The 27677-nt window shown below is 31.2% G+C and overlaps 1 protein-coding gene across 2 annotated transcripts in view; it reads right to left on the bottom strand.

Moving 5' to 3' along the window:
* Positions 1-27677, bottom strand: part of LOC115881090 (sialin-like) — a 59896-nt gene that overhangs the window by 1820 nt on the left and 30399 nt on the right. The window contains exons 1-6 of one of the 2 annotated variants that reach the window (XM_030898459.1): positions 25302-25663; positions 11707-11897; positions 2886-3134; positions 2133-2232; positions 499-687; positions 72-371 (exon numbers count right to left, since the gene is read on the bottom strand). In XM_030898459.1, coding sequence (XP_030754319.1) covers positions 72-371; positions 499-687; positions 2133-2232; positions 2886-3134; positions 11707-11897; positions 25302-25335 — 1063 coding nt within the window. In that variant the 5' untranslated portion in view covers positions 25336-25663. Of the gene's footprint in view, positions 1-71; positions 372-498; positions 688-2132; positions 2233-2885; positions 3135-11706; positions 11898-25301; positions 25664-27677 lie in introns of those variants that run through there. The other variant, XM_030898458.1, reaches the window with a different exon arrangement.

Here is a 27677-nt window from a genome sequence, read left to right as displayed (position 1 = left end):
TTGTTTTTTAGATACAGCCAGCGTCCATTCTTAGTTGGCCACCTGGTACAAGGGTAATCTGTGTTCTTTACCTAAAGTAGTGAAAAACTTCCTGGCAAACGAGATCCTCATGTGCTCCTTGTGTATCAACCAATCGCATAGCCATCCAGAACTCATGGACACCACCCACATCAAAATATATGGTACTGACGACCAGAGACCGTTCTCCTTTACGTTGAAATGAAGAACATCTTTCATGTATTTCGGAAGATCGGTTACCATGGTGAAGAAGCCCCAGTCGTGCCCAATCTGGGCAATCACCAGTGCCCAAATGGGTGCAGAAGTCAAAATTGATCTCCATGGGATCACTTTTTCTCTACTGGATATGTTACCTGGAAAAAATATATTACAGAAATATAGAAAAATACAGTTTTTTATTCTTTAAAGTTTCCAAAATACCAAGACCAAGAGAGTCTTTTGAATTTGTTCTTCACTAAAAGTAATATTTTATTTCCTTACTTATGTGCTCAGCTAAGTACATTTTCTCTTTGTCACTGATGAAGGGATGAGATTCTGGTTTGGGATAACAGAGAACGGTCCACAAAATGAACCAAATTATACCCATAGCTCCAAAGAAGTAGAACACAATAGCCCAGTCGTCTGTAGCTGAAATAAGGGCTCCACTAACAGAATTTCCAACTACTGTACCTAAAATGACAAACAGAAAATTAAGAAAAAAACAATATAGGTGTCTATAAATAATGTCATATTATACAGTATGTCCCCGGATTGTCTTTACAAAATGAAAAACCTTTTTATTATTGACATTTTGAGAAAAATGTTTGCTTGTTCTAAAATGGTTAATCCCGTTTAAACTTTTCCGTTTTATACTTTTTTAACACCAGCAAAAAATTTATCGTTAATCTAAATTAATAACAACCATTTATCAAAGAATGAAATCGAAATTATATTGCTATAGAAATGCCGTATGATTTTTAGGATTTCTAGGAAAAAAATCAACTATATATTTATACTCTTTTTTAATTTTCTCTAAAACGGTATTGAAATTTGGCAATTTACAAATGGGATTAACCATTTTAGAACAAGCAAAATGCTTTATGAAGAATGCATTTTCCTAAATTTTAATAATAAAATAGTTTTTTTTTCCATAGCAACTGTTAAAATTGCCTTATATCTGTCAAAAATAGTATATAAAATAGTACTTTAACCATGGTACAAAGAAAACAAGGTATGATCGATAGCGGCTCCAATTTCGTTAAGTTTGCGCATACCACCTGTGACGTCATAAGCCATACAAAAAAAATATTCATATTGTCCAATTGCCACTAATAAAAAAAGACATAAAATAGGGAAGAATTAGGACATAACCCCAAAAGTTATGTCAAATTATCGAACTTGACATTTGAAAAATTATTTTCACATTTATTATGTCATCTGTTTGGTTTGGTTTGACGACCAATGGTGCCGTTTATCACCTGTGACGTAGTGACCAACCTGCGCAATATCATACCTTGTATTCTTTGTATCATGTACTTTAACCACAAGGGTACATTAAATGATACTTTAACAGCGAGGATAGGTTAAAAACTTTATTTCTTCTTGCACGTTTTTTAATTGGTTCCATTTTTGAAAATATTTGTATTCCTTTTCATAAGTTATTCGGGATTTAAATGGAGGTAGTTTGGATATGGCGTTTGTCGCCTCAGCCTGAATATCTGTTGGTAATTTACTTATTTCCTTTTGAGCCATTTCTGGATCCAATTCAATCAGCAATCGACACGAAAGAGAATTAAAAAATATTGACTCAAAACTGACAACTAAAGAGACAGCTTTATTTGTTTGTCAAATTACATAGAAACCAACGCCAACCCAGCACAATATTTTTTCTACTCGTAATAAATCCCTTGAAATAATAATTTCTGAATATTTTTTAAAACGTAACTCGCTATGAAAAAAAATATTGTTTTATACACGACGATAAAATTGCATTGTCTCCCCAATTTAATTCTTTATTTATTAATCTTTTCATTCGACGGCGACGATAAAATACCATTTTATCGTCTTGTTTTAGATACTTTATATGTAGGTATACTAAAATATCATAACTAACATTATATTTATTAAAAACTTACCAATTTGGCTTCCTGCATATACCAGAGTACCAATTTTAGATCGTTCTTTTAAGGGTACCCAATTTGCTAGTAATGTGGTTAAGGCTGGAAAAGTTGTACCCTAAAAACATAACCACCTTTGAAAATTGTATAAAAAAAATTAGAATTTCTTTTGGTAATTTTATGAAGCTTCTAGAAATGAAGTAATTGTTTCACTTCTTCGTATTTTTCCTTTACAGATACTTAATTTTATTTGCATAATTTCAATATTTTGTTGATATTTCGAGCAAAATCTTTGCAAATACAGATTGTCTCAATAATCCGTGTACACAGAACAACTACGTATTTTTGGAATCAAAATATGTTAGTTGGGCACAATTTTTCTCTATACAAAAATGCATCGTTTGTTTGTTAGAGGGCGTCAATCAAAAATAAACTTGAACCTCGAACGTTAATTAATTTACGTTAGCTAATAAAAAAATGTCTTCCTCTAGGAGATGCGAAACCTTGTCGTCAGGTGCTAGGGAGGAATCCCCTCTGGCACTTTAGCTAGGTCTAAGAAGCATCTCACTTTATTGTCTCTGTCTCCTGTCTGTATAGTGTCGTGACCAGGGACTTGCACCCAGACGTATAACGATGCCAGATGGGACTACCTATTAACTTATTTTGACTTAAAAATACGTAGTAGTTCTATGTCCAGATATTTTTAATTTTATTTCCCATTTGGGTTTCCTTTTAAACTCATAAGAAACATCAAAATTACAAATTACTTACTTCTCCCAATCCTTCCAGGAGCCTGACTATAACCACCCATATCCAGTTGCCATCGGTGGCATAGATCACAAAAGGGGTGATAAATGTGAACACTGCCGTGCACAGCATCCCCAATCCCAAGGAGTACTTTCCTCCGAACCTTTCGGCTATCATACCGCCTGGAATATGCGTTATTACGTACCCCCAATAGAAGGAACTTAGAATGAGACCTTGCTGTCTGCTGGTCCAGGGGTATAAATTGGAAGATCTCTACAAAAGAAGTAGTGTTTTTTAAGTTTTAGTAGAAACATTTCGAAAATATTGCAAAAATTATTAAATTGTGAAAAAAAATGAAATTTCAAGTTATTTTTATCAACATTTATAGTGACCGTATAAATATTAGATATCTTTATTTCTATAATCAAATCACTAAAATAAGTGACTTGATGTTACGTAAGTGTGTTGCAAGACTTTTTGAAGTTAAACTTCTTTACGCACGTTGGGAGTGAAAATACAAGGCCGTGACACACGCATATTCATTGAAGGACACTGTCATATTTATTTCAAACCAATATAAGCAACGAGAATATTCGTATAATTTAATAAAATTACTGTAAATCACTATAAATAATGAATTGTTTCTAACTGAACTGTAATTTCGGTATTATTAATCCGGTAAATGAGGGAGATAAACAATTGTGATTGATTCAAATTTTATTTTATGATGAAACTTTTGTTAACAACATTCTGAGAATTCGAATAATGAATTGAATAATGACACGACAAGTGACATCTGCCTAAAAAAGACAGCGATTTAGAGTGACAATTTGGTTATGTAAAGAGTGACAATTTGGTTTTGCAAAAGAAATACTGGTTGCAATTAACATTATTTTAAAAATAAATCCCCAACATGAATAATGAACAAAACATTTAAACAAAAACAGACCACACAAAACAAATTGTTGGTTAGTAGCAGTTAGTAGTAAGCACTAAGGGCTGGCAAAGGTTAGTCTTGGGTCGAGATTTTCGTATGTAAGAAGAGTACAATGGGCGTTTATAATGTACTGAACAAAGAGAGGACAGTAAACACGTTGCCAAACGTATGAAATATACCGAGAAACTGTGAACATCGCTAAGAGACGGGAAGGGGATATAGCAGATTTGTCGCAGTTGACCGGTCGACCCAATCAATACCTCTGTCAGTACTTAAAGTTCTAGGGAGAGGTGTACGTCATGCGTTCAGCTTCACAATTTAATTACGTCTGGTGATACTTAATTTGTTTATTTATTAACGAGTCGTTGTAATTTTCCCTATAGCTTGAGTTTTTTTAAGTGCAAGCTAGAAACACTTGCATTTTTGGTAAAAATAAGTGGAATTGAGTGAGTGTTCGATAGTGGTCGCGCTATTAAAAGTCTGAATTCAAAAATCGATATCACGAAATAATAGATTGTAGTTTTTCAAGAACTTTGTTAATATTTCTGCTGTGTTTTCTTTGTAGACAGTGTGTGAAAATCTTTATCAATAAAAAAATTACACAATTGCTGAAAATTGCTATGCTCTAAAAGTAAATGGATGGATTGTTTACAATTTTTGAATGGAAAAACCTTATCGAATTTTTCTTATGTAAACATATTGTAAAATATCCGATCTTGAAAATAAAAAAAAAGTTTCAATATCTAAAGTGGTTCTTGAGTTATGGCCTGTTATGTGTTAAAAAGTTGAGTTCTTAAATTATCGCGATTACTGACGTTTTCCCGTTATAAAAAAATAATACCCTACCGATATCCTTATAATTCCATTTCAGATGCTCAGAAACATGTCTAATGACTTTATCTAGTTATCTCTTGGAAAAAACATCTTAAAAATAAGCGGTTTGCGATCGTGATTTTACTTTACTTGATAGGGAAAGGCGTATCGGCAACGCCGCAACAGCACACGCATTTTTTTCGCATTTCTCTCACTCCGACTTAATAAGATCCCTATGCGATTTACTTCCACACATGTAAATGCCGACCCAAAAGTAACAGTTGCCAGCACGGTATATTGGAGGTGTTAAACCAACATGTTGTGCCGTACGCGCCATATATAGGGCGAGGTTTTTTGTTGATGTAAGATAATGCCAGGCCTCACATTGCTCGAGTTGTAAGAAACTACCTAGAGGAAGTCGAAATCGATACTATGGCATGGCCAGCTCGAAGCCCGGACTTAAATCCTATAGAGAATCTTTGGGACACTCTTGGGAGGAGATTACAGGAGGAACGCAACTTGAATACTTCGAAAGACGTACGGCAAAGTTTTATTCGCATATGGGAAGAACTGGACCAAAATAACATAAGATCTCTAATTTTAAGTATGGGCCGTCGTTGTCAAGCAGTAATTCGTGTCAGAGGCGGAAATACTAACTACTGATACCTCAGTTTAAATTGTTTCATTGAATTTCGTTTCGTTGTTTTTTGTTAATAATTTGGAATAAAATTATGTTATCCTATTAAATTATGTTTCTAATGTAATAAGAAAGATAATGGAGTAAATAAAAAAACAAAATGTAAAAAGAGATAAAGCTAAAATGTGAGTTCTGGTTTTTTGTCTGGCTGCTAGTTTGGCAAACTTTCAATTATTGAATTCAAAAAAGGTGCTAAATTCTTGATGGCGGTGTTTTTATAGGACATCGTAGCACCTTTTACGTTTTGTTTTCCTTGAGCAGCACGAATCGCGAATGTGTGCCATTGCTAATTGTTCAATTAATTAACAGCGACAATAATTGAATTGGGATTTTTTACAAATGAGCGTAATGTAATTCATACTTGTAACAATTGGCGAGTGTTTCATGAGACAATATGTGGTGCGTAACAAAAGTAAAAAAAAAACCCTATAACATTTTTTATTTTTCCAGATAAAAAAATGATATTTGGTATGTTGGTATATGACATAAATTAGAATTGATTGACGTATTCAAATGGTTTCGTTCACTTCCTGTTTCACCGGAAATAAATACAATTTTTGATTTTTAAATTACACTCTCGGTATTTTTTTACTTTCTTCGATAGAAAATGAGACTCTGGATTAATGACATATCATATTTCTACTGTTGACATTTCGCGTATGGTTTATTTGAAATAATAACTTGCGGTTTATAACGAAAATTTGACTCCAAACACCAAGTGTGTGGTACCAAATTTTTTGTAAAAAATGCTATTTCCAAATATGTTAATGAGCCACCCTTGTTCCATTAGAAAAAATTGAGATATGATTAAAAAACGATTTAGATACCTTTTAAACAGCCAGGATCAACCCACGAAAATCATTAGACGATCAAATCTATTTTTCCAAGGCTCCTTGATTAAAAAGTAGTGTTTTTAACACAGTCATGACACTATAGATTGAAATTTAAATTACGATTTTCTTTTAAACGCCAAAAGTTTTTCATATGATATGTCATTCTATTCAGAGTGTCATTTTCAATGGAATAAAGTAAAAATATACCGAGGGTGCCCTTTAAAAATCAAAAGCTGGAGTCATTTCCGGTGAAACAGGTGAAACAGGACAATTGAATACGTCAATCAATCCTAATTTATGTCATGTACTAACATACCAAATCTCGTTTTTTTATACAAAAAAAATAAAAAAAATATAGAGGGGAACCACTTTTGAAATGCTCCCGGTATAAGATGTATTGTTTAAGATGTATTGTTTATAACCACCCACCATTTTTTGGATATTTAACTTATTGAATCTACATTATACAGGGTGTCCCAGAAATAAGTGCAAGTATTTTAACTGGTAGTATAGTTTAACCCTAGAAACACGCCTATGAGGTTTTTTTTGCGCAAAAAAAAAATTGGAAATTCGAAATTTTTTGGAATTTTTTTTAGTTTTTAGTTAAAAAAAACATAAATTCTAGATAATATGGCAACATAGATAGTATTAAATTTACAAGAAAGAAAATCCAGAAAAGATCCAGTGGTTCTCAAAATTTTAGCAAAAAATTACTTTTTTTGGAAATTTTCACAGTAGAATAACTGAAATAACTCCGTTATTTTTTACTTATTTGAAAAACGATAAAGAGAAAATATGTTTCTTTTGTTAAAGATCTACCACCCCTTAAAGTACTTGCACTTATTTCTGGGACACCCGGTATATCTATCATCTGTATTGTTAAAAATGTATGAATGTTGAAAAAGTGAATTAGTGAATAGACTAATTATTCATTTTATTATTAACTGTTTTTTATAATTTTTTATAATAGAAAAAGGAAATAATTCTATAATTTTCTTTAAAAATTTGATTTTTCTTTTAATATTAATTATTAGGTGTGTCTTTAAACCCAAATTGGTGTATTTATATAATTTTTTACCACACACGAGTATAATCATTTCAATTACTTTGAAGCGTATTTTTTAGTATTTCTCATAACAACACACATAATTTTAAATCATTTCCTTATATTTTGTATTAGGTTAGTTCCTAGGTGTGTCAGTTTTATGTGCATTGCCATTATTATTTACATTTTTCTACATATGTACATGTAATCACTCCAATCAGGTGCTGCACAGATTATTTTTTAGCGTTTACTATAATAACAGTTAGTTAATTTAATTGTTTTTCTTACATTTAGTGTTATGTATAATTTTAAGTTATTTTTTTAAATCAAAGTAATTAAAAAATTTAAAATGCACTAATTGTTTATTGCCTTGACTAGCTAACGCTGATACAGAATCTCCCCACGAGAGATGGCACATGTTTTTTGAAACACCCTGTACTGGGTGGCGCCTCTCATACGCCGCGGAAGCTCCAAGGAGAACTGTAGCTTATATCAAAATTAAATTTTGGCAACATATGTAGGTTAACTGAAAGCATTTTATAAAAATATATTGAATTCTACAGGGTGTCCCCCAAAAAAGTTACACATCAAAGTTGTGTTTTTTCTAATGGAACACCTTATACAGGGTATCCCAGAAATGAGTGCAGATATTTTAAGGGGTGGTAGACCTGGTCAAAATAAACATATTTTCTCTTTACCATTTTTAAAATAAATTGAAAATAACCGAGTTATTTAACTTTGAAAATTTAAAAAAATAATCGCAAGATTTTGAGAACCGCCGGCAGATATCGCCAACTACATCCAATTACCCGGATCAAGCCCGGATTTCAGTTAATTCGACGCACTGTGTTGCCATAGGGACAAAAAAGTATATGTTAAAAGTAAGTCATAAAATCACAACACCTGAGGAGTTTGCAGAGATGCATTACATTTTTAAGATTGTGATATTATTACATAAAATAAATTAAAAGTTAAATGTTTAATAATGTGTTAAAAAAGTTAAAAGAAGTTAAATTAAAAACTTATCCAACATTAAAAAAGATACTTATGACAGATCGATGTAACTGTGACTGAGTTCTCTTTTTCGATATACACTTAACTAAAATACACTTCACTGTGCTGCTTTACTTGTACATGCTATTATAATAACTACTAAAATAACAGTCCCCATTTTTAACACATTATTTTCATATAGGCCTCATCACAATTTGAACCACTGATTTACAAAACACCTTGAAAAGCACACATTACTTCGAATACCTTTCTGAATGAATAAATGTTGAGAATTATTGTCTCTTACTGCCACTTTCCGAACTACTTTCAATATAAGAAAATACATGTTTCACTCAACAATTTTAAATACGTATTTTGTTTTTTCGCTATTTTTTCTATGTATTTCAACAATTCCATCGACAGCCCAAAAGTCGCGTCGGCCAAGAGAGCCGCGCATCATTGGTAACTGCTCCTTTGTCGCGCCGCCGTGTCGAGCTTGCGTCATGCGAGGTTGCCGTAGTTTCAACAATTTCAAATTCAAGACACTCGAAGCAATCAAATTCTTATTAAATTTTACAAATAAAACAGAAAAACATGAAAGGAAACAAACAAAACACAAATTAATTGGTTATTGATAAGGTCACAAAAAAGAAATTTCTAAAATTTTTATCGTAATTCAGAATTCAATACATCGAAAACAGCCCGACGAATAATCAATTCATTTTTGTTTTGTTTATTTCCTTTCATGTTTCTCTGTTTTATTTTTAAAATTTAATACGAATTTGATTGCCTCGAATGTCTTGAATTTGAAATTGTTGTAACTACGGCAACGTTGCTTAACATCGTCGTCTGACGCAAGCCCGCCACGACGGCGCGGCGACCGGCGACTCAAAGGGCCAGTTCACACGCGGCAGTTCTTGGCTGACGGTAAGGCTGTCGATGGAATTGTCGAAATACATCGAAAAAATAGCGAAAAAACAAAATACGTTGTCAATAATTGTTGAGTGAAACATGTATTTTCTTAGACTGAAAGCAGTTCGTAAAATGGCGATAAGAGACAATAATTCTCAACATTTATTCATTCAGTAAGGTATTCAAACTAATGTGCGCTTTTCAAGGTGTTTTGTAAAACAGTGGTTCAAATAAAACAGAGAAACATGAAAGAAAACAAACAAAACAAAAATGAATCGATTATTTGTTGGGCTGTTTTCTAAATTTCTTGAATTGAATTCTAAATTACGATAAACATTTTAGGAATTTCTTTTTGTGACCTGATTGTGAATAATATGAATCATTTTATTAAATTTATTCCAAAATAAAGTTATTTTGCAGCATAACAAAGATTTTCGTAAACGTCATAAACGTAATGTTTGGTTTGGTTTGGTTTGATTTTCGGTGGTTTTTGTTAAGTTTTCATTGAAAGGGTAAGTACTAAAAATAATTAATGTGTTTTTTTTCCTATAATTATTAATAATGAGCACTGATAAAATATTAAATTTAACATTCCTATTTTTTTCAGTAGAAATTTGTCTATGAATTTATAAATGTAGAACTATGTTCCGCCGAACTATGTAGAATGTGGATAACATAGGTGGTTGCAACACTGCAAGGTTTAGATACACCGTAGGGAAATCTTAGGTGAATAAACAAGTGGCACTAAAAAGTTTTTTCAAATTTCCCGGAAAATGTCAAGAAAAATTTTAAATTTTCAACATTTTTTTTCGCAAAAAAACCTCATAGGCGTGTTTCTGGGGTTGAACTATACTACCAGTTAAAATATTTGCACTTATTTCTGGGACACCCTGTATATTAAATGATTTTTGGATTCTAGGAAAAAAATAAAGGTGAGTTTTATTAAAGAAGCATATACCTAAAATCTAAGGATTTTGACATATTTCACATTTTGTGAAAATGAAGAGAATAGGGAGCTACCTAAATTTTAGTTGACCTTGTATAGCCTGATCTTTAATTATTACAGTAACCATTGTAGGTTAAACCAAATTGAAATTTGACACGAAAAGTTATACAGGGTGAGACAAAATTAATATGGAACATTAGTCACTTTTAAAAGCAAGTTACTCCTTTATTTTAAATGGAACACCCAGTATATTATTCCGGTGTTCAATGGGGAATTTATATATCTTCAAAATATTATTAAGGTTTGGTTTGGTTTTGGTTGGTCTACCCCTCAGACAAAGATTTTTTTTCTTTTTTGCGTCAGTAGATCTTTATTATTTGAAAAAATCTAGGGGTGGGGGGTGGCTGTGATATACCTTTTTTTAATTTAACAAAAATTAAAGAATGTAGAGTAAAATGCTCAACGGTAATAAGAAAATAAGCGTTTAAAACATATTTTAATTATTACAGAATTAAAACTAGATATAAACCTATAATTATGTGACAAAAATTAGCTAGATGAAATCAAAGGCTCAAAATGCTTCCTTTCCTATTAGCTGCATAAAATGATTATCTTCAAAAGGATCTTTTCATTTTAAAAGGCATAATATTATATTGGAGTTCTACCTCGAAAAGCAGCTACAATAATTATTTCTCTCACGTTGTCGACAATAGTTAGTCGAGTTTTGTAAACACTGTCTTTAACATATCCCCATAACAAATCCAAACTAGATAAAATCAGGAGCAGTATTCTGTTAATTGGCGAATGCACAATGCCATTCACCGACTAATAGAATCATATCAATTCTCCCTGACATGACGTAGGATAAGTTTGCAATTTCGGTAAATTTCTGAGACATTTTTTTTAACTGACACAAAATGAAAACTAGTTCTTAAAGTTGGACTATTTAGACAGCTATGTTGAAGTAACGTCAGACCATATTACAGCCACCTAGATTTTATCAAATAATAAAAATCTACTCAGATCAAATCACGTAAATGAAAATATCTAGGAAAATCTTGGTTTGAAGGGTGGGCAACCTTAATAGTATTTTGAAGAGACATGAATTCTCCATTGAGTATCGCAATAATATACTGGGTGTTCCATTTAAAATAAACGAGTAACATTCTTTTAAAGGTGACCGATGTTCAATATTAATTTTGTCTCACCCTGTATAACTTTTTGGATCAAGTTTTAATTTGATTTAAAGTATAATAGTTAATTTAATTACATGTTAGGCTATACCGGGTAATTTCTAATTTAGGTAGCTTTTATTGTAATTTAAAAATTGTTCTTTATTCTTAGTAAATGTTAAAACGTCAAAAACGTTACATTTTAGTCATATATATAGTTCTCTTATAAAACTCACCTTTATTTTTCTCTCAGAATCCGAAAATCAAATAATATATAGGGTGTTCCATTACAAAAAACAAAACATTGATATGTAACTTTTTTTGGGGACACCCTGTAGAACTCTCTATATTTTTAAAAAGTGCTCCGAATTAACCTACATATGCTCACAAAATTTCATTTCAATACAAACTGTCGTTCTCCTTGAAGCCTCCTCGGCGTATGAGAGGCGCCACCCTGTATATTAGTTAATTTGGTTTTTACTATACTTATAGCTTACTATATCATGAGCATTGGTTTCATTCAGCTCCCAGTCAATTATACACGAATGTGTATCCAAAGTCTGGTTATGTTGGGTAGGCAGTACCATTTCTGTTATGGCTACGGAGAGTACCACCCTCATGGTATATGCATTTACTACAGCTAGGAACCCCATTATGCCCAGTATATATCTTTGAGGTATTATAAATACTGAAAAAAAAAACAGAAAATTAATATTTGGGTCAACTTTCGTTTAGCTGAAATCAGTTATTAGAAAAAAAAATTGTCTTTAAAAAGCTACTGTGCACCACGGAAAACACAAATTTTCCTGCGGAAATGCGTAATTTCCAAATTTCTCACTTTAGAATAACTGAAATCTGCTATAAAAAAATACATTATGCGTTTTATTTTATTAATATTTTTCTGAACATACATGGTTGTTCGACGACAGGGATACGACACGGAGTATTGTAGCTAAACGATGAGATTTTTACAAATTGTAAGTTTGGGGTTCGTTGAAGGACTATTAGAGCTACAATTTAAAAATATTTTTACAAGATACAGAGTGTCCCAAATAAATAAAAAATATCAAAGTTGTATTTTTTAAATGGAACACCATGTATATTATTACATTTTTAGTTTCTACAATTAAAATAAAGGTAAATTTGATTAAGGTTTATTATACTTAAACCTTACCGTTTTTGAAATATTTTCAATTTTGTGAAATTGCAGTAAAATTTATAAAGCTTCATTTCTCCAAGGGTATCAATGTTCTTAATACTAAATATTTAATGAAGTTTATTTATTGATCAGTTATTGGGTTGCAATAATAAAAATAATACTACCTTACACAGAGTGTCTAAAAATTTATTTTAAATAATTATTAGCTTTAAACGGCAATAACTTCTTTAATTTAAATGAAATGCCCTGTATATTTTAGAAGAATCAGATGCACAATTAAATTGTCTATCAAATTGTATTATACCATTTTTTACCTATCCCTTCAAGTTTTCGTAGAAAATGCATTTTCTTATAATTTAGACCTCATTTATCAATATATCCATGGAATATTGACATTTTAGATTGTTTTAAAGCAACAAATGTACAAAATGTACAGACTAGTAATATTATCGTTTTTAGCAAAACGATAATATTACTAGCCCATTTGTATGCAAAAGAAAACTATTTAAATCTTTTTAAAGAGTATACCATTGATTAAATATAACACCATTATTTCCGCCCATATACTAATTAATTACATACTTAATTGTGTTCGTTAATAAATTATTATAAATAAATGTGGATTTGAGTCAGAAATCAATATAATAATAAGTTATCAAATTAGTCTCTGTTGTTATAAATAAGCATTTATTAAAAATGAAATATCTTTTTAAGGTGTTACTTTTTATCACACTGTCTAATGCCCATACAAAATTCAGTTTTTAGTATTTGGAGCAATTATTATTAATCAACGCAAACAGTCAGTTAATGTAGTTTGAATACTGGAATCATATTAATTGATCCTCTTTAACAAATATTTAAACAGTTTTTTTTATTTTTAATGAAATAAACGAATTATATCGACAATATTAGTATCTGTACTCTTTAAAAATTTGGTACATCTTTAAAAATAATCTAAAATGTCAATAGTCCATGGGTATATTGATAAATAAGTTCCAAATTACAAGAAAATGCATTTTCTTTTCTGAAACTTAAAGAGATAGGTAAAAAATGGTATAATATAATTTGATAGACAGTTAAATTGTGCATCTGATTCTCGTAAAATATACAGGGTGTTCTATTTAAATTAAACAAGTTATTGCCGTTTGAAGCTAATAATTATTTAAAATAAATTTTTACACACTCTGTATAAGGTAGTATTATTTTTATTATTGCAACACAATAACTGATCAGTAAATAAACTTCAGTAAATATTTAGTATTAAAACTTTGATACCCTTGGAGAAATGAAACTTAAAATTTTACTGCAATTTCACAAATTTGAAAATATTTCAAAAACGGTAAGGTTTAAGTATAATAAACCTTAATCAAATTTACTTTTATTTTAATCGTAGAAACTAAAAATGTAATAATATACAGGGTGTTCCATTTAAAAAAATACAACTTTGATATTTTTTACTTATTTGGGACACTCTGTATCTTGTAAAATTATTTTTAAATTGTACCTCTAATAGTCCTTCATGGAACCCAAAACTTACAATTTGTAAAAATCTCATCGTTTAGCTACAATACTCCGTGTCGTATGTGGTGAACAACCCTGTATAAACACAAAAAAATTCTTGCGGAAATAAGCTGTTTTCATTTTCTAAGGAAATTTATTAGACTTCAGAAAAGCTGATATCAGTTATATAAAAAATACATATATTTTTGCCTATTAGAAGCATTCACGAATTGAGGAAAATAAAAATTTTCCTGTGGAAATAAACTGTATCCTTCTTCTGAGGAAATTTAATAGACTTTAGAATAGCTGAAATCAGTTATATAAAAAATAAATATATTTTTGCCTTTTAGAAGCGTTTACAAACTCAGGAAAATAAAAAATTTCCTGCGGAAATGCTTGATTTTCATTTTCCATTTTTGTAAGCATAAATACATAAAAAATTATCTTTTTATCACTTTTGAACCAAAAAAAAATAATTTAAAAGTGTCTAAAATGCTAACCAATCTAATAATAAATCTAATAATATATTTGCAAAATCACAGTTAATTATTAAAATATAAAAACCACAGCTTAACACCCTCCACAAAGAAAAGCTAACCAAAACAACCCAAATGCTAACCAATCTAATATTTTTGCAAAATCACAGTTAATTATTAAAATATAAAAGAAAACTGCAAGATCCAATGATTTTTTTGTTTTGAATCAGCCCTATTTACGTAAAGCTTTAATAAAAAACAAGAAGAAGTAACATTCCGAGGTACTTATAGGGTTTACAAGAACCTATATTATTTATTCTACAAGAATTCTTATTTCTCCGAAAGATGTTTGCCCCACCCAGCACCCCTATTCGCTCCCGGGTCCCGGAAGCTTCTAAACTGAAACATGTATGAAAAACAAAGTGCACAAAATGTCTGACACATTTCCGCAGGAATTTTTTTGTATTTCTTTGCTCGTAAAGGCTCGTAAAAAACAAATATAAGCTCATTTTTCATGTAACTGATTTCGGCTATTCTAAAGTCAAAGCATTTTTTTATGTAAAATAAAAATAAAAAATTTCCGCAGACACTTATTTGTCTTTTGATGTTTAAAAAAATGTCTAAAACACACCCCGAAGACTAGTTTTATTGTAACAGATTTCGGCTATACTAAAGTCCGAAAAATGAAAATGACGCATATTCGCAGGAAAATTTTTGTATATTTGTACTCCTAACGCCTTCTGAACGCATATATAAAGTCATTTTTTATATAACAGATTTCAGCTAAACGAAAGTTGAGCCTTTGATAGGTACATATTTTTTTTTAAGCATAAAAAAAAGATGCATAATATACAAATATGTAGATATGTTAAATAATGCACTCTATAGGTTCAAAGAAATATATTTAAAATTAAGATAAGACACTGATTGACTTCTGGTATCCTTGAAGCAAAATCACAATTAATTTATTAAGTAATATAATAACTGAAATCGAAACCAACTATTTACGGTAAATATAAGAAATAATAATTACAGGTACCGCACATGTGTGGTACTTGAGTTCAGTACAGTAATTAAAATATTTATGTAGAGATATGCAGGTAGTAATAGTAATTAGATTGCGTTAAAAAAATAAATTCACAGATACATCCATTTTTGTTTAGGAGAGGTGTGATTAAAATAAAGTTGGTAAAGAAAAATATTAATATGATTAATATTTTAATCTACCCATATTTTCATTTGGGTTTTGTTATTGTAAAAGGTGTCTCATATACAAGAGTGCACACTACAGACAGAAAAGACATTCTAATAAATAATACAACTGGAAATAGTAGAAGAATATATTATGAGACAACTAGTATACAGTTCAGGATATACAGGGTGACAATTTGAAAACGAACAGTATTTAATATTGCCTCTACCGATGATAGTATGAAAATTTGGCGAAACACGTCAATTTACATATGAAGGGGGACATTTTTGAGGCATTTGCTGTCGTGTTACTTTCAACCCCTTGACCCCCAGGGCACCTACCCCTAAAATTTTAAATAGCAACCCCTATTTCTTTTACCATTTTTGTGTTTCTTATAGAATTCTACATAAACTGCATTATTTTTTTAAGAATTTTATAAGGAACACAAAAATGGGGGTGGCCATTTAAAATTTTAGGGGTAGGTGCCTTGGGGGTCAAAGGGTTGAAAGTAACATGACAACAAATGCCTCAAAAGTTGTCCCCCTTGATATGTAAATTGACGTATTTCGCCAAATTTTCATACTATCATCGGTAGAGATAATATTAAATACTGTTCGTTTTCAAATTGTCACCCTGTATACTACCAGGAATCGACAGAAGAATTTAATTAACATGGAGTAATTATGGAAGAAATCATACTCAAATCTAAAATTCCACTTTATCTAAAGAAGAAAACAGTCAATCCCTTTTCCAAAAATCAGCTTTTTTCGTCAAGCGCTTTAAGCTGGATCGTGATTAATCAACGACCAGATTTTTCGAACCATCCTGTATACATTTTAAAAGAATCTTAAAATATAAAAAAAATAAATATACGTGTTTAAACGTTTTTTCGGAAACTTGACCGTTTTTTAAATAAAAAAAATATTGTAATATTTGAGGGGTGGTTTCACCCTCTTGGAACTGGAATTTCGAAAAATCCCTTCTTATCGAACCTCTACACCCTAGAATCAACCTGTATGCCAAAATTAAGCTTTTTACGTTGAGTGGTTTGTACAGGATCGTGATTAATCAGTGAGTGGATTTTATATCTACATATATACATATAAAATGCTAATGTTTATCTGTGTCGTCTCTACTGAAGTAACGACTTGCTCTAGAAAGTTGCTTTTTTTACAAAAAGATAGCTAATTGGCTCTTCTAAAAACTGTCGTCGCCGGATTTTTTGTTTTTCATTTAATTATAAAAAAATAAAAAGTATTTTTTTTCCTGATGTGGTGGATGCGCCAGGCTTCAACTAGTATTAGTATAAATATGTATTTCCTGTTCAAAAAATGGGATTTGTCGCAAAGGAAATTTCGGTTTTGACTGTAACAAATCCCTGTGGCGACCACATTGTTATTCGAGTAGTTTAAATACGCACAAGGACAACTTTTGTAACTCGAATTTGCAAAATTAACCATATATAGACCGTACAAATCGATTTTAGGCATACAGGAAATCGTAAAGATATTTCCAAATGTTTATCTTGTCCTAAAAATTGTTTTTTTTAATTATTTACTTACACAACAAACGCAACCTTTGGTATACATTATTAAATTTTACAGTGACTATACAGGGTGTCCCAGAAATAAGTGCAAGTATTTTATCTGGTAGTATAGTTCGACGCCAGAAAAACGCCTATAGTAAGTAAATATATTACAGCAATTACAAAAAATGTTGAGCACATATACATGGGCATACGAGGCTTTGGAGCTAAACATCGATAAAATTAAATTCATGTGCACTCCCCCGGAAGATCACAACAATGCTATAAAAATCGGAGAAGAACTATTGGAATATGTAGCGGAATTCAATTACCTCGGCAGTTTGATTTCGGAAAAGGCCAATATCAACTCTGAAATTCAGCACAGGATTAGCAGCGCCTTAAAAGCATTCTAGAAATTATAAGACAGGGTTTTCTACAATCATGACTTGAGCACAAAAACTAAACTTGCAGTGTACCGAACAATAATAATTCCCACCATGTTATATGGAAGCGAAACCTGGGTGCCATACCGCCGGCACATGAACGTATTAAACAAGTTGCAACAGAGACATCTCAGACAACTCTTAAAAATCAAATGGTTTCATCATGTCCCAAACGTATCGGTTCTTGAAAAAGCTAACTGCGAGACTATTGAAGTCATGATTACAAAGTCCCGCTTAAGATGGGCTGGTCACGTATGCAAAATGCAAGAAAACCGCATACCAAAATCTCTGCTTTACGGTGAGCTTGTAGGCGGTAAGAGGAGGCCGGGTGGACAACTCAAAAGGTACAAGGATATTTTCCACGAAAACTAAAAGGGGATTAACAAGCAGAATGAGTGGGAAGAAGCACCTCACAATAGAACGGAATGGAGAAGAATTGTAAACTCAGTTAAGAGCGACAACCAAAAAGTAAAGAGGCAACAAAGCAATGAGATTTTTGAATGTCTGGAGTGCGGTAGACAGATAACATCACGTATCGGGCTTTTCAGTCACAGAAGAGCTCATGAAAGAAAACGCCTTGCATGACCAATACTCGTTAGCGAGTAATGGCAGTATGTACATATGTACAGTCGGTGTGTCAACAATGGGCGTCGAACAAGTTGAGATTCTGGTAATTGCTTGGTATTTGCCACTGATTATCGATTGCTGCCGGCGCGGCGGCTCTCAAAATGTTGTCATTATTTTTTTAAGTTTTCGCTAAAAAGTTAAATAACTCGGTTACTATCAATGTATTTTAAAAATGGTAAAGAGAAAATACATGTTTCTTTTGGCGAGACCTACCACCCCTTAAACATGCACTTATTTAAATAAAGAATTTGGAGACAAAGGTAAAGTAAACAAACAAAAGAGAATACAAAACAAGTATACAAATTACATCGTCAGTCTTATTGTTTAAAATAAACATTTATAAATGTTTACAATGCCAATGAATAAAAAAATGAAAATAAGATTCAAAAATATTTAGTAAGTTATAGTAAATATAGTAATAGCAAATATTAGACCAGTGTTCAAGATCAAATTCGATTATCAAAATATAAGATTTACGGCGTAGAAAGCTTTATCTAGTAAATAAGATTTCAATGCTTTACGAAATGAAGAAAATGATGTTATGGATTTGATTTCAAATGACAGGTGATGTGCATTTTTTTCGAGTTGTATAATATTGAACTTTTAACTAACTCTGAGCGTAGGGGTAGGTAGATAAAGATCTTGCTCCGCGTTCCTGATTGGATAAGTGTGAGATGGCCTTTCTTGAGAAGCTGATACATGCTTACGTATTAGGCAAACGGATTCAAATATAAATAAGGAAGGAAGAGTTAATATTTTTAATTTTTTAAAAAAGTCCTGGCAATGAGTTCTGCTGTTTAGTCTCAGTGAATATCGAACAGCTCTCTTTTGAAGCTTGAAAATACGGTCAAATTGAGTCGCACAACACGTACCCCAGAATGGAAGGGCATACCTGAGGTGCGACTCAAAAAGTTTTCGACAAAGCGTCGATATGGATGTCCCATTTCAGAGAATTGTCTACAACAATCCCTAAGAATTTGACAGATTTTACGATGTCAATGGTGGTGTTGTTAAGTACAAAAGGCTGCAGCGAGTTTTTATACGACAAAGCTTTCGTTTTAGAAATGTTGAAACTCAGGAGGTTCGAATCGTACTAAGATTAATTTAATGGTGATTAAGTCATTTAATATAATCCTATGAAGTGCCGTTACGTCCTTGTTGCTCCAAGTGAAGCTAGTGTCGTTCGCAAAAAGACATATTTTACTACTGATGTTTATTTTAGCAATGTCGTTAATAAAAAGAAGAAACAAAATAGGGCCTAGTACTGAGCCTTGAGGTACACCACATTCTATTGGCTTGCTAGAAGACAACGTGGTATCCACCCTCACAAGTTGACTTCTGTTGCTTAGATATGACTTAAACCATTCGAGAGAGAGATTTCTGGGTCACCCGGCCATCGACTCGCAAACTCTAACGACGCTTAACTTCAGTTATCTATGGGAAACAGGTGTATCGACGTAGCTGGGCCGTTGCCCATGACAATGAAGTAAAAACTACTTTAGTCACAAAGTCGTTTGATTTATTATCAGAACTACGTGAACGGAATATTCAACTATCTGTTATGTGTTTTAATTTATATTCAGGTGGATTAGTTTATTTCATTTCCTATAAACAATGTCGTCAATATCCGATGTCGGTGTTTATATAATTCGTTTTGTTTTTCTACTTATACAGGGTGGACAAGTTTGTGAAAACTTATTCAAAGTAAAAAGTAAAGTAAAGATTTCAGTTAACGTCTCCTTTTTGCTGCCGGGGCTAATCTGGACGGGACCTACTTTGTTTACGCGGAATCCGAACCGCGGTCCTCGGCCATATCATGGACAATGGGCAGCCGACTTGACAAGTGGCTAAATCAACTCTTACGAAATATCCGATCTCACCCGGCCTCGAACCGGCGTGAATGAGCAGTGTGTGTCAATAGATTTTACACTTTTGACTTTTTTGGACAACAGCACGATACAGAGTTTCGAACCGGTCACCCGTCCATCCACTAGTATCGCTTTACGTCGCTTAACTTCGGTGTTCTAATGGGAACCGCTGTTGCCGAAACTTATTCAGATTTTACATCTTTGAAATTTTTTACTTGAATTTTTATTGAGATTTGTCTGGTTAATTCAGATTTATTAAAATTAAGATTGTGTTATTTAAGAGAAAATTAATCAATGAATATTGATTTAGGGTAAGAAAAATGCTTAACAAAGTTGTTTGATTAAAATCATGAAAAAATAAACATTTTGTTTGATTCAACATGTATACCGGGTGCGTCTCAAAAGTGGCTCACCCCTATTTCACTAGTCACTAGTTTTAAGTAATAAACAACTGTGTTTTCTTTCTCTGTCCATGCCTGGCGCCCAATATTTATAATTCCGAGTTATTATTGTTAATTAGATCTTTCCAGTGAAATACCTTATCCACGACTGCTCTACCAACGAAAAGCTGCCGTTCGCAGTGGTAATGTTTATAAAAAACGCTACAGCATGTCAAAAGTTGACAAATGATATGTCATTCTATTCAGAATGTAATTTTATATGGAACAAAGTAAAAAAATACCGAGAGTGTTATTTCAAAATCAAAAGTTGTAGTAATTTCCGGTGACACAGGGAGTGACCAAAAACAATTGAATACGTCAATCATACCAAGTTTTGTTTTTTTATCTAAAAAAACAAAAAAGTTATAGAGGTCATGTATATAAAACAATTTAAAGAGCATTTTTATTTAAATGCTTTTTAAAATTAATGTTAAAAATAATTGAAAAAAGTAACGTTTGGGCACTACCCTACACCCTGTATATCCATTATATTTTATTTTTATGATGTTACAGTGTTTAATTTATAGTTTAGAAAACAAAGCATAATTAAGTTAAACAGAAAAACCATAATTACTATAGTAAATCTGTCTCAGCGTATTAATTAATTTTAGATAAATCCTTATTGATAGAGAAAAAATACGTAATTTTGTTATACATTAAAAAAAAACACATATATATTTAAAATAAGAAAAAACACATAGCTGTTGGTGATTATTGTATGTATTAATGACTGTGGCAATGAATATACAGGGTATTTATAAATAAGTGTGAAAAAATTAAGGATGTAATCACTGTTAAATAAAAAAAATAATAATTTTGTTTCATATAAAAATTTTAAAGAGAAAGTAACTGAAGAACCAAGAAATGAAGAAAATCAACTTTAATGACACTTTATTTCCTATACAATGTTGCTATCTCAAATTTTTATATAATGACAACCTATATTTCATTATGCTTTTTTTTATTTTGATGATTGAAAAATATATTAAAATACAATTTAGTTAATTATATATAATTTAACACACTTTTCAATTTAATTAATAATTAGATTTTAGTATGATACGTAGTTTTATAAGCATGTTTATAATTTTTTTGTGAAAAAAATCAAAACTGGTTTCTGATTTTGTAATAAAAATTTACTGTTCTTTTTAATTGCTATATTTAATCTCGTAAATACATTTAATTTATAAAATAAAATACAATCAAATTCTAGAACTGATTGCTTTTTAAATATTAAAAGATTTTGTAGTAAAAAAATTACTATATGCTTTATAAATGCAATATACAGTATGTCTTCGGATTGTCTTTATATGAGGACAAACTTTTTTATTATTGACATGTTGAGAAAAATGCATTCTTCGTAAACATTTTTGCTTGTTCTAAAATGGTTAATCCAATTTTCCACACCGTTTTAGAGAAAATAAAAAAAAAACATAAAAATATGGTTGATATATATAATTTCGATTTCATTCTTTGATAAATTATTACCACAGACCACAGATTATAAGCTTTGATTAACGTTGTGCTGTTGCTAAAGTATCACATTTTCCGCGATAACTATTATCACTCTTTCCGTAGTATTGCACTAAATAAATGTGCTTCTTTATCATTTTAAGACAGCAAAAAATATGACTAATTAAAATTCTATCAACATAAATCTATCAAAGAATAAAAACGAAATTATAATACCATAGAAACGCGTTTTGAGTTTTAGGAACTATATTTTCATGCTTTTTTAATTTTCTCTAAAACGGTATGGACATTTGGAAAAGTATAAAGGACAATAAGCAACATTTTTTTTTATCAAGAATGCATTTTTCTCAAAATGTCAATAATAAAAAAGTTGTTCCTCCTGTAAAGAAAATCCGGGGACATACTGTATAAAAGTTTCTAAATATTTAATTTATTAAATAAATACAGGACGAGTCTTATATAAGAATAACATTCTCAGAGCTGCTAGATCTCAAGAAAAGAAACATATTTTTTCTTTACCGTTTTTCAAATAAGTCCAAAATAACAGAGTTATTTTACTTGGAAAAACTCAAAAAAAATTGCCTCAATTTTGAGAATCACTGGATCTTTTCTGGATTTTCTTTCTCGTAACTTTAATTTACTACCTATGTTGTTTCCATATTATGAAGAAATTATGTATTAAACTATAAACTAAAAAAAATTCCAAAAAAAATTCAAAAACATTTTTTAGCGAAAAAAAACTCATAATCGTGTTTCTGAGGTCAAAATATACTACCTCTAAAAATATTTACACTTATTTAAGACTCACCCTGTATAATAAAATTCCAGAAGTGATTGCTATTTTTATAAATAAAATTAATTTTTCTTATACAATTTTTCGATTTGGCATTTCTACAAGGATAATTAAATTAGAGAAAAGTTGAGAAGTCTTAACAACGCTATATATTTCAAAATCTAAAAAAGTCACTTACTTTCGGAGATATTTGAGAAAAAAACGAATTTTTCCTGATTTTTTTTCTCACTCTATTTGTCTGTTATGTGCATTATTAAATGAGACAACCGTGTAAAAGTCAAACTACAATCACAATATATTATATCTCTATCTCAATTTACACAAACATGTTTGCTAGGTAAAAGGTGTATAATCAGTTATCTCTATTACTGAGTTTTTAACCAATTTAATGTGCAATTTCATTTTCGAATTTAATTTTCCTATTTTTTAAATGCCTAGGCGTTAAAATGACTTTTTTATATTATCAATCACGTCCGAAAAAGTAATACTTTTGTGACGTTTGAAAAAAAAATGTTTACACATCAAAAATAGTTATTTATGTTACTAGTGTCTAGTGTATTATCTATACTAACATATAAAATCCTTAAGTAACTGACATACTGATTAATCATGATACTGCTCAAACCACTCAACGTAAGAAGCTCAATTTTGGCATACAGGTTGATTCTAGGGTGTAGAGGTTCGATAAGAAGGGATTTTTCGTAATTCCAGTTCCAAGAGGGTGAAACCACCCATCAAATATTACAATATTTTTTATTTAAAAAACGGGCAAGTTTCCGAAAAAATGCTTAAAAACGTATATTTTATTTTGTTTTTTTACATATTTTAAGATTTTTTAAAAATGTATACAGGGTGTTTCGAAAAATCTGGACATTGATTAATAGCGATCCTGCTTAAAGCGCTTGACGTAAAAAGCTGATTTTTGGAAAACAGATTGACTTTAGGGTGTAGAGGTTCGATAAGAAGGGATTTTTCGAAACTCGAATTCTAAGGGGGTGAAACTATCCCTCAAATATTAAAATATTTTTTATTTAAAAACCGGTGAGTTTTTCGGAAAAACTCTTAAACACGTGTATTTTATTTTGTTGTTTTACATATTTTAAGATTTTTTATAAATTTATACAGGGTATTTCATAAAATGTGATCATTGAATAATCACGATTCTGCTTAAACTGCTTGACGTTTAAAGCTGCTTTTTGCCAAACGGATTGACTGTGGGGTGTAGAGCTTCGATAAGGAGGGGTTTCTCGAATCTCAAATTCCAAGAGGGTGAAAACGCCCCACAAATATTACAATATTTGTTATTTAAAAAACGGTTAGTCTTTCGGGAAAACGCTTGGACAAGCATAATTTATTTGGTTTTTTTACGTATTTTGAAATTTTTTAAAAAATCATACAGGGTGTTCCAAAAAGTTGGGTAATTGATTAACCACGATTCTGCTTAAACTGCTTGACGTAAAAAGCTTATTTTTGGCAAACGGATTTTTCGAAAGTCAAATTCCAACGAGATGAAACTACCCCTCAAATATTACCAAGTACCAAAAACCAAGCGAGATACGCAAAAATGCAACAGAGCAAAATTGAAGGTCTTTTTTTTGCAAACTTTTTACGTTCTTTCAATTTTTCTGTAGATCTCTTTATTTCGTAGATATTACGTTTTTTAGTTTGACTTGCGTGTATGGACCACCTTCTATGAGCCCTTAAAACCCAAAAATCTCGTAAAAATGAAGAGTTCGGGACTGTTCAACTTGGTTCAACTATAGAGGTTATACAAAATGATAGTTTTTTTATGATTCTAGTCATATATTTTGTTGTTAATTTTTTTCCGAAAAAATGAGGTGACCATTTTATTTTTATCATAACTCCGCGAGGTTTTGAGTTACGAACTTTTTTAAAAAAGCATTTAAAAGGTCTTTTCGAGCACTTTAACAACGGTCACGTTCATTTTCTTCGAAAAATGTATTCTTTCGCCATTATTTTACAGTAAAAGTGTTGCAATTTAGTTTTCGAAAAATAAAAAATCACCTTTACAGAGTGATAACTCGGATATTATTACACCTACGATAATCAGCAAAAAATAAATCGATTCATTATTCCAAAAGCTTCATTTTTGCCTTATATGAGTTTTGCGATAAAACGCAAGGTTTTCGAGTTATTTATAAAAAAATGGAAAAAAATATTCAGCTTTTAGATGAAAAATCAACATTTTCAACCCTAAATAACTCGGAAAATAATAATTTTCTGAAAAAATTTTATAGAATATTTTATGCTTAGAATTTATCCCTATTTTGATTTTTGCAATTAAAATGGGTGATTTATTTTTCACCCCCGAGAAGGGGTGACACTCACCCCCAGGGTGAAAGCACACATCGCTACTATGTAACTTTTGTTTCTTACATATATCTCTACTCACTGTTAAAATTTCACATCAATCGGTGCGGGTGTCAAGAATTCGGAGGTAATACCCTATTTTTATCCTATTAATTAATTTAAAATAATGCACTTAAATGCATTTTATGCGTTCTACATCTCAAAAAAATTTGTATTTTTTTCCATAATTTTATATAAAACTAGGTATAAAATATTTTCTACTTACGTTTTGACACAGCCAATCTCCATCCTTCCAACATTGTATCACAACAAATTGAATTAAAATATTAATACAATTAATCACAAACTTTTACAAACTCGAATTCACCAAATATTTTCTTTTCACCACTTAAGAATTTTCTTTTCAGCCGGAATATTTTTCGCCGCACAATTTTTTGATTTTTTTCTGATGCAGTCAGCTTGATATCAGCTTGGTATCCAATAATTTTTATTTTGCAAACTTATTTTCTCGTCTTAATGTAAGTTTATCTTGATTTTTTTTCTTAATTGTGTCGAAGAATGAATCGTGGTTGTTTGATACCAAGCTGTTCAAGCGACAACAGTGAAATGACTTGATCCAAGTCTGTTTTATTGGCTTATATCGCTTAACTAAGGTCAATGCTTTGATTTTCTCCGCGGTAAAACTTTTGCGCTATTTTCTAGTTTATTTGTTGATTTAATTAGTTGTGGAAAATTCAGTTTAAATTAACTATTTTTCTTAAATTAAATCCATATTCTTTTAATCTACAGGGTGGTCCGAATAACATTCGAGAAACTTTGGTAGCATATTCTCGAGATAAAAATTCGCAAAAAAGTTCGAATAATTGTACGTCCTAAATTGCTTCGTTTCCCAGATACAGGGTGTAAAACTTTCATTTTTATTCGTGTAAAACTTCGATTTTTACCAAATAATTTTTGAAGCAACAGTCAATATGTGGATGAAAATTGGTGTCTGGGTATTTTTTGACATGATAAATTCGGATTTTGATGTCATTATGACTTACTCCTTGTAGAGCATTTGAAATGAAATAACTTTTCGCCTGTACCTGTATAAAACTACTGAAAAGTGCCAGGGCTAATCTGGACGGGGCCTACTTTGTTTACGCGGAATCCGAACCGCGGTCCTCGGCCATATCATGGTCAGTGGCCTACCGACTTGGGAATTGTCCAAATTAACTCTTACTCACGAGATATCCGATCTCATCCGGCCTCGAACCGGCGTGAATGAGCAGTGTGTATCAATAGATTTTACACTTTTCCCTTGGACAACAGCACGATACAGAGTTTCGAACCGGTCACCCGTCCATCCACCAGTATCGCCTTACGTCGCTTAACTTCGGTGTTCTAATGGGAACCGGTGTTTGAACGTAGCTAGGCGGTTTGCCCTAAAACTACTGAGTAAAAAAATACACATTTTTTCACATGTGGTCATTGATAAAAAATAATCATGTTGACTAGATAGTTATTTTATTGAAATTTGGGAACTTGTTTTTTTTTAATTAGTCATACATTTTTCTATAAAAAATTATGATAAGACAGTATCTGTTGAACCTTTGACACAAAACATTTCTAAATATATTATTTTTTATAATAACTAACTATACAGGTTGTTAACTGGACAGTTACTTATAGGGGAACAGAATGGCAACACTGCCTATTGAGAACGCATGTACTTATAGGATTTTCTGCCGACTCGTCCCGTCGGCGCACAGTGTAACGAAAACTAAAATAGTGGGACATTGGCATTTTTCTTCAGTTATCACCATTCTTGCTGACATTTTTTGGCAGAAATTAAATAATACGACTAGGAATTTTTGCTACAGGGCGAAAAGAGTAAAAAAGGCGTAATGGAAGGTCAAAAAAATACGAATTTTTATAAAAGGACTTTACAGATTTTATGGACCAAAAACGTTATCAAATTACTGTCGAACAATCATTCAAGAGAACGACACAAGTGGCAAATATCTTTTAACAGTATTAAATAATATGATAATATGCGAAAAAAACGTACTCAGCTTCAACAAAGGAAACCATAATACACACCTCACAAAAAATTTTGCAACACTTATATTTTTCGTAGTATTTATTCTTGAAACGCTTCAAACATTTTTATGTGAAAAACTTAAATCTAAGGTCTGCCTGAGTTATGATATACTTTCCATTCCTTAACAAGTTGCTATTAATGCAAATAACTTTTGAGATTATTGTTAACCAAGAGAATTAAAGAATACTTTGCAGTTTTCCAAATTAATAAGTGATGCGATAATTTATGTGGGGTGTATATTATTCCAAAATAACATAATATGTAAGGCACTTACATAAAACATGCTTAAAAATCATTCTCAATTTCTTCTCCATCCATATACAAGAGTTCTTTCGCTTCCGGAAACAAGTCTACTTTTTTATTTTTAGAGTGGTTTCGTTGCAGATGTGAAAGTAGAGGATCTGAATATATCAATAAGTTGTGCAATATATCTTCAATTGGTTCCTTAGGACCACTCTTCCTGGAAAATTTTGGCGGAACGATCGAAATTATTTGTTTCTTGATTCAGATGCTTCTTCGGACATTTTGCCGATGGGTATAAATTGCAAACGTTCACAG

This window comes from Sitophilus oryzae, unplaced genomic scaffold (genome assembly GCF_002938485.1).
Source record: "Sitophilus oryzae breed Bouriz unplaced genomic scaffold, Soryzae_2.0 scaffold_1693_pilon_pilon, whole genome shotgun sequence".
Lineage (NCBI taxonomy): Eukaryota > Metazoa > Arthropoda > Insecta > Coleoptera > Curculionidae > Sitophilus > Sitophilus oryzae.
Note: the sequence above shows the minus strand (reverse complement) of the source record. Positions and strands in the feature narration are given on the sequence as shown.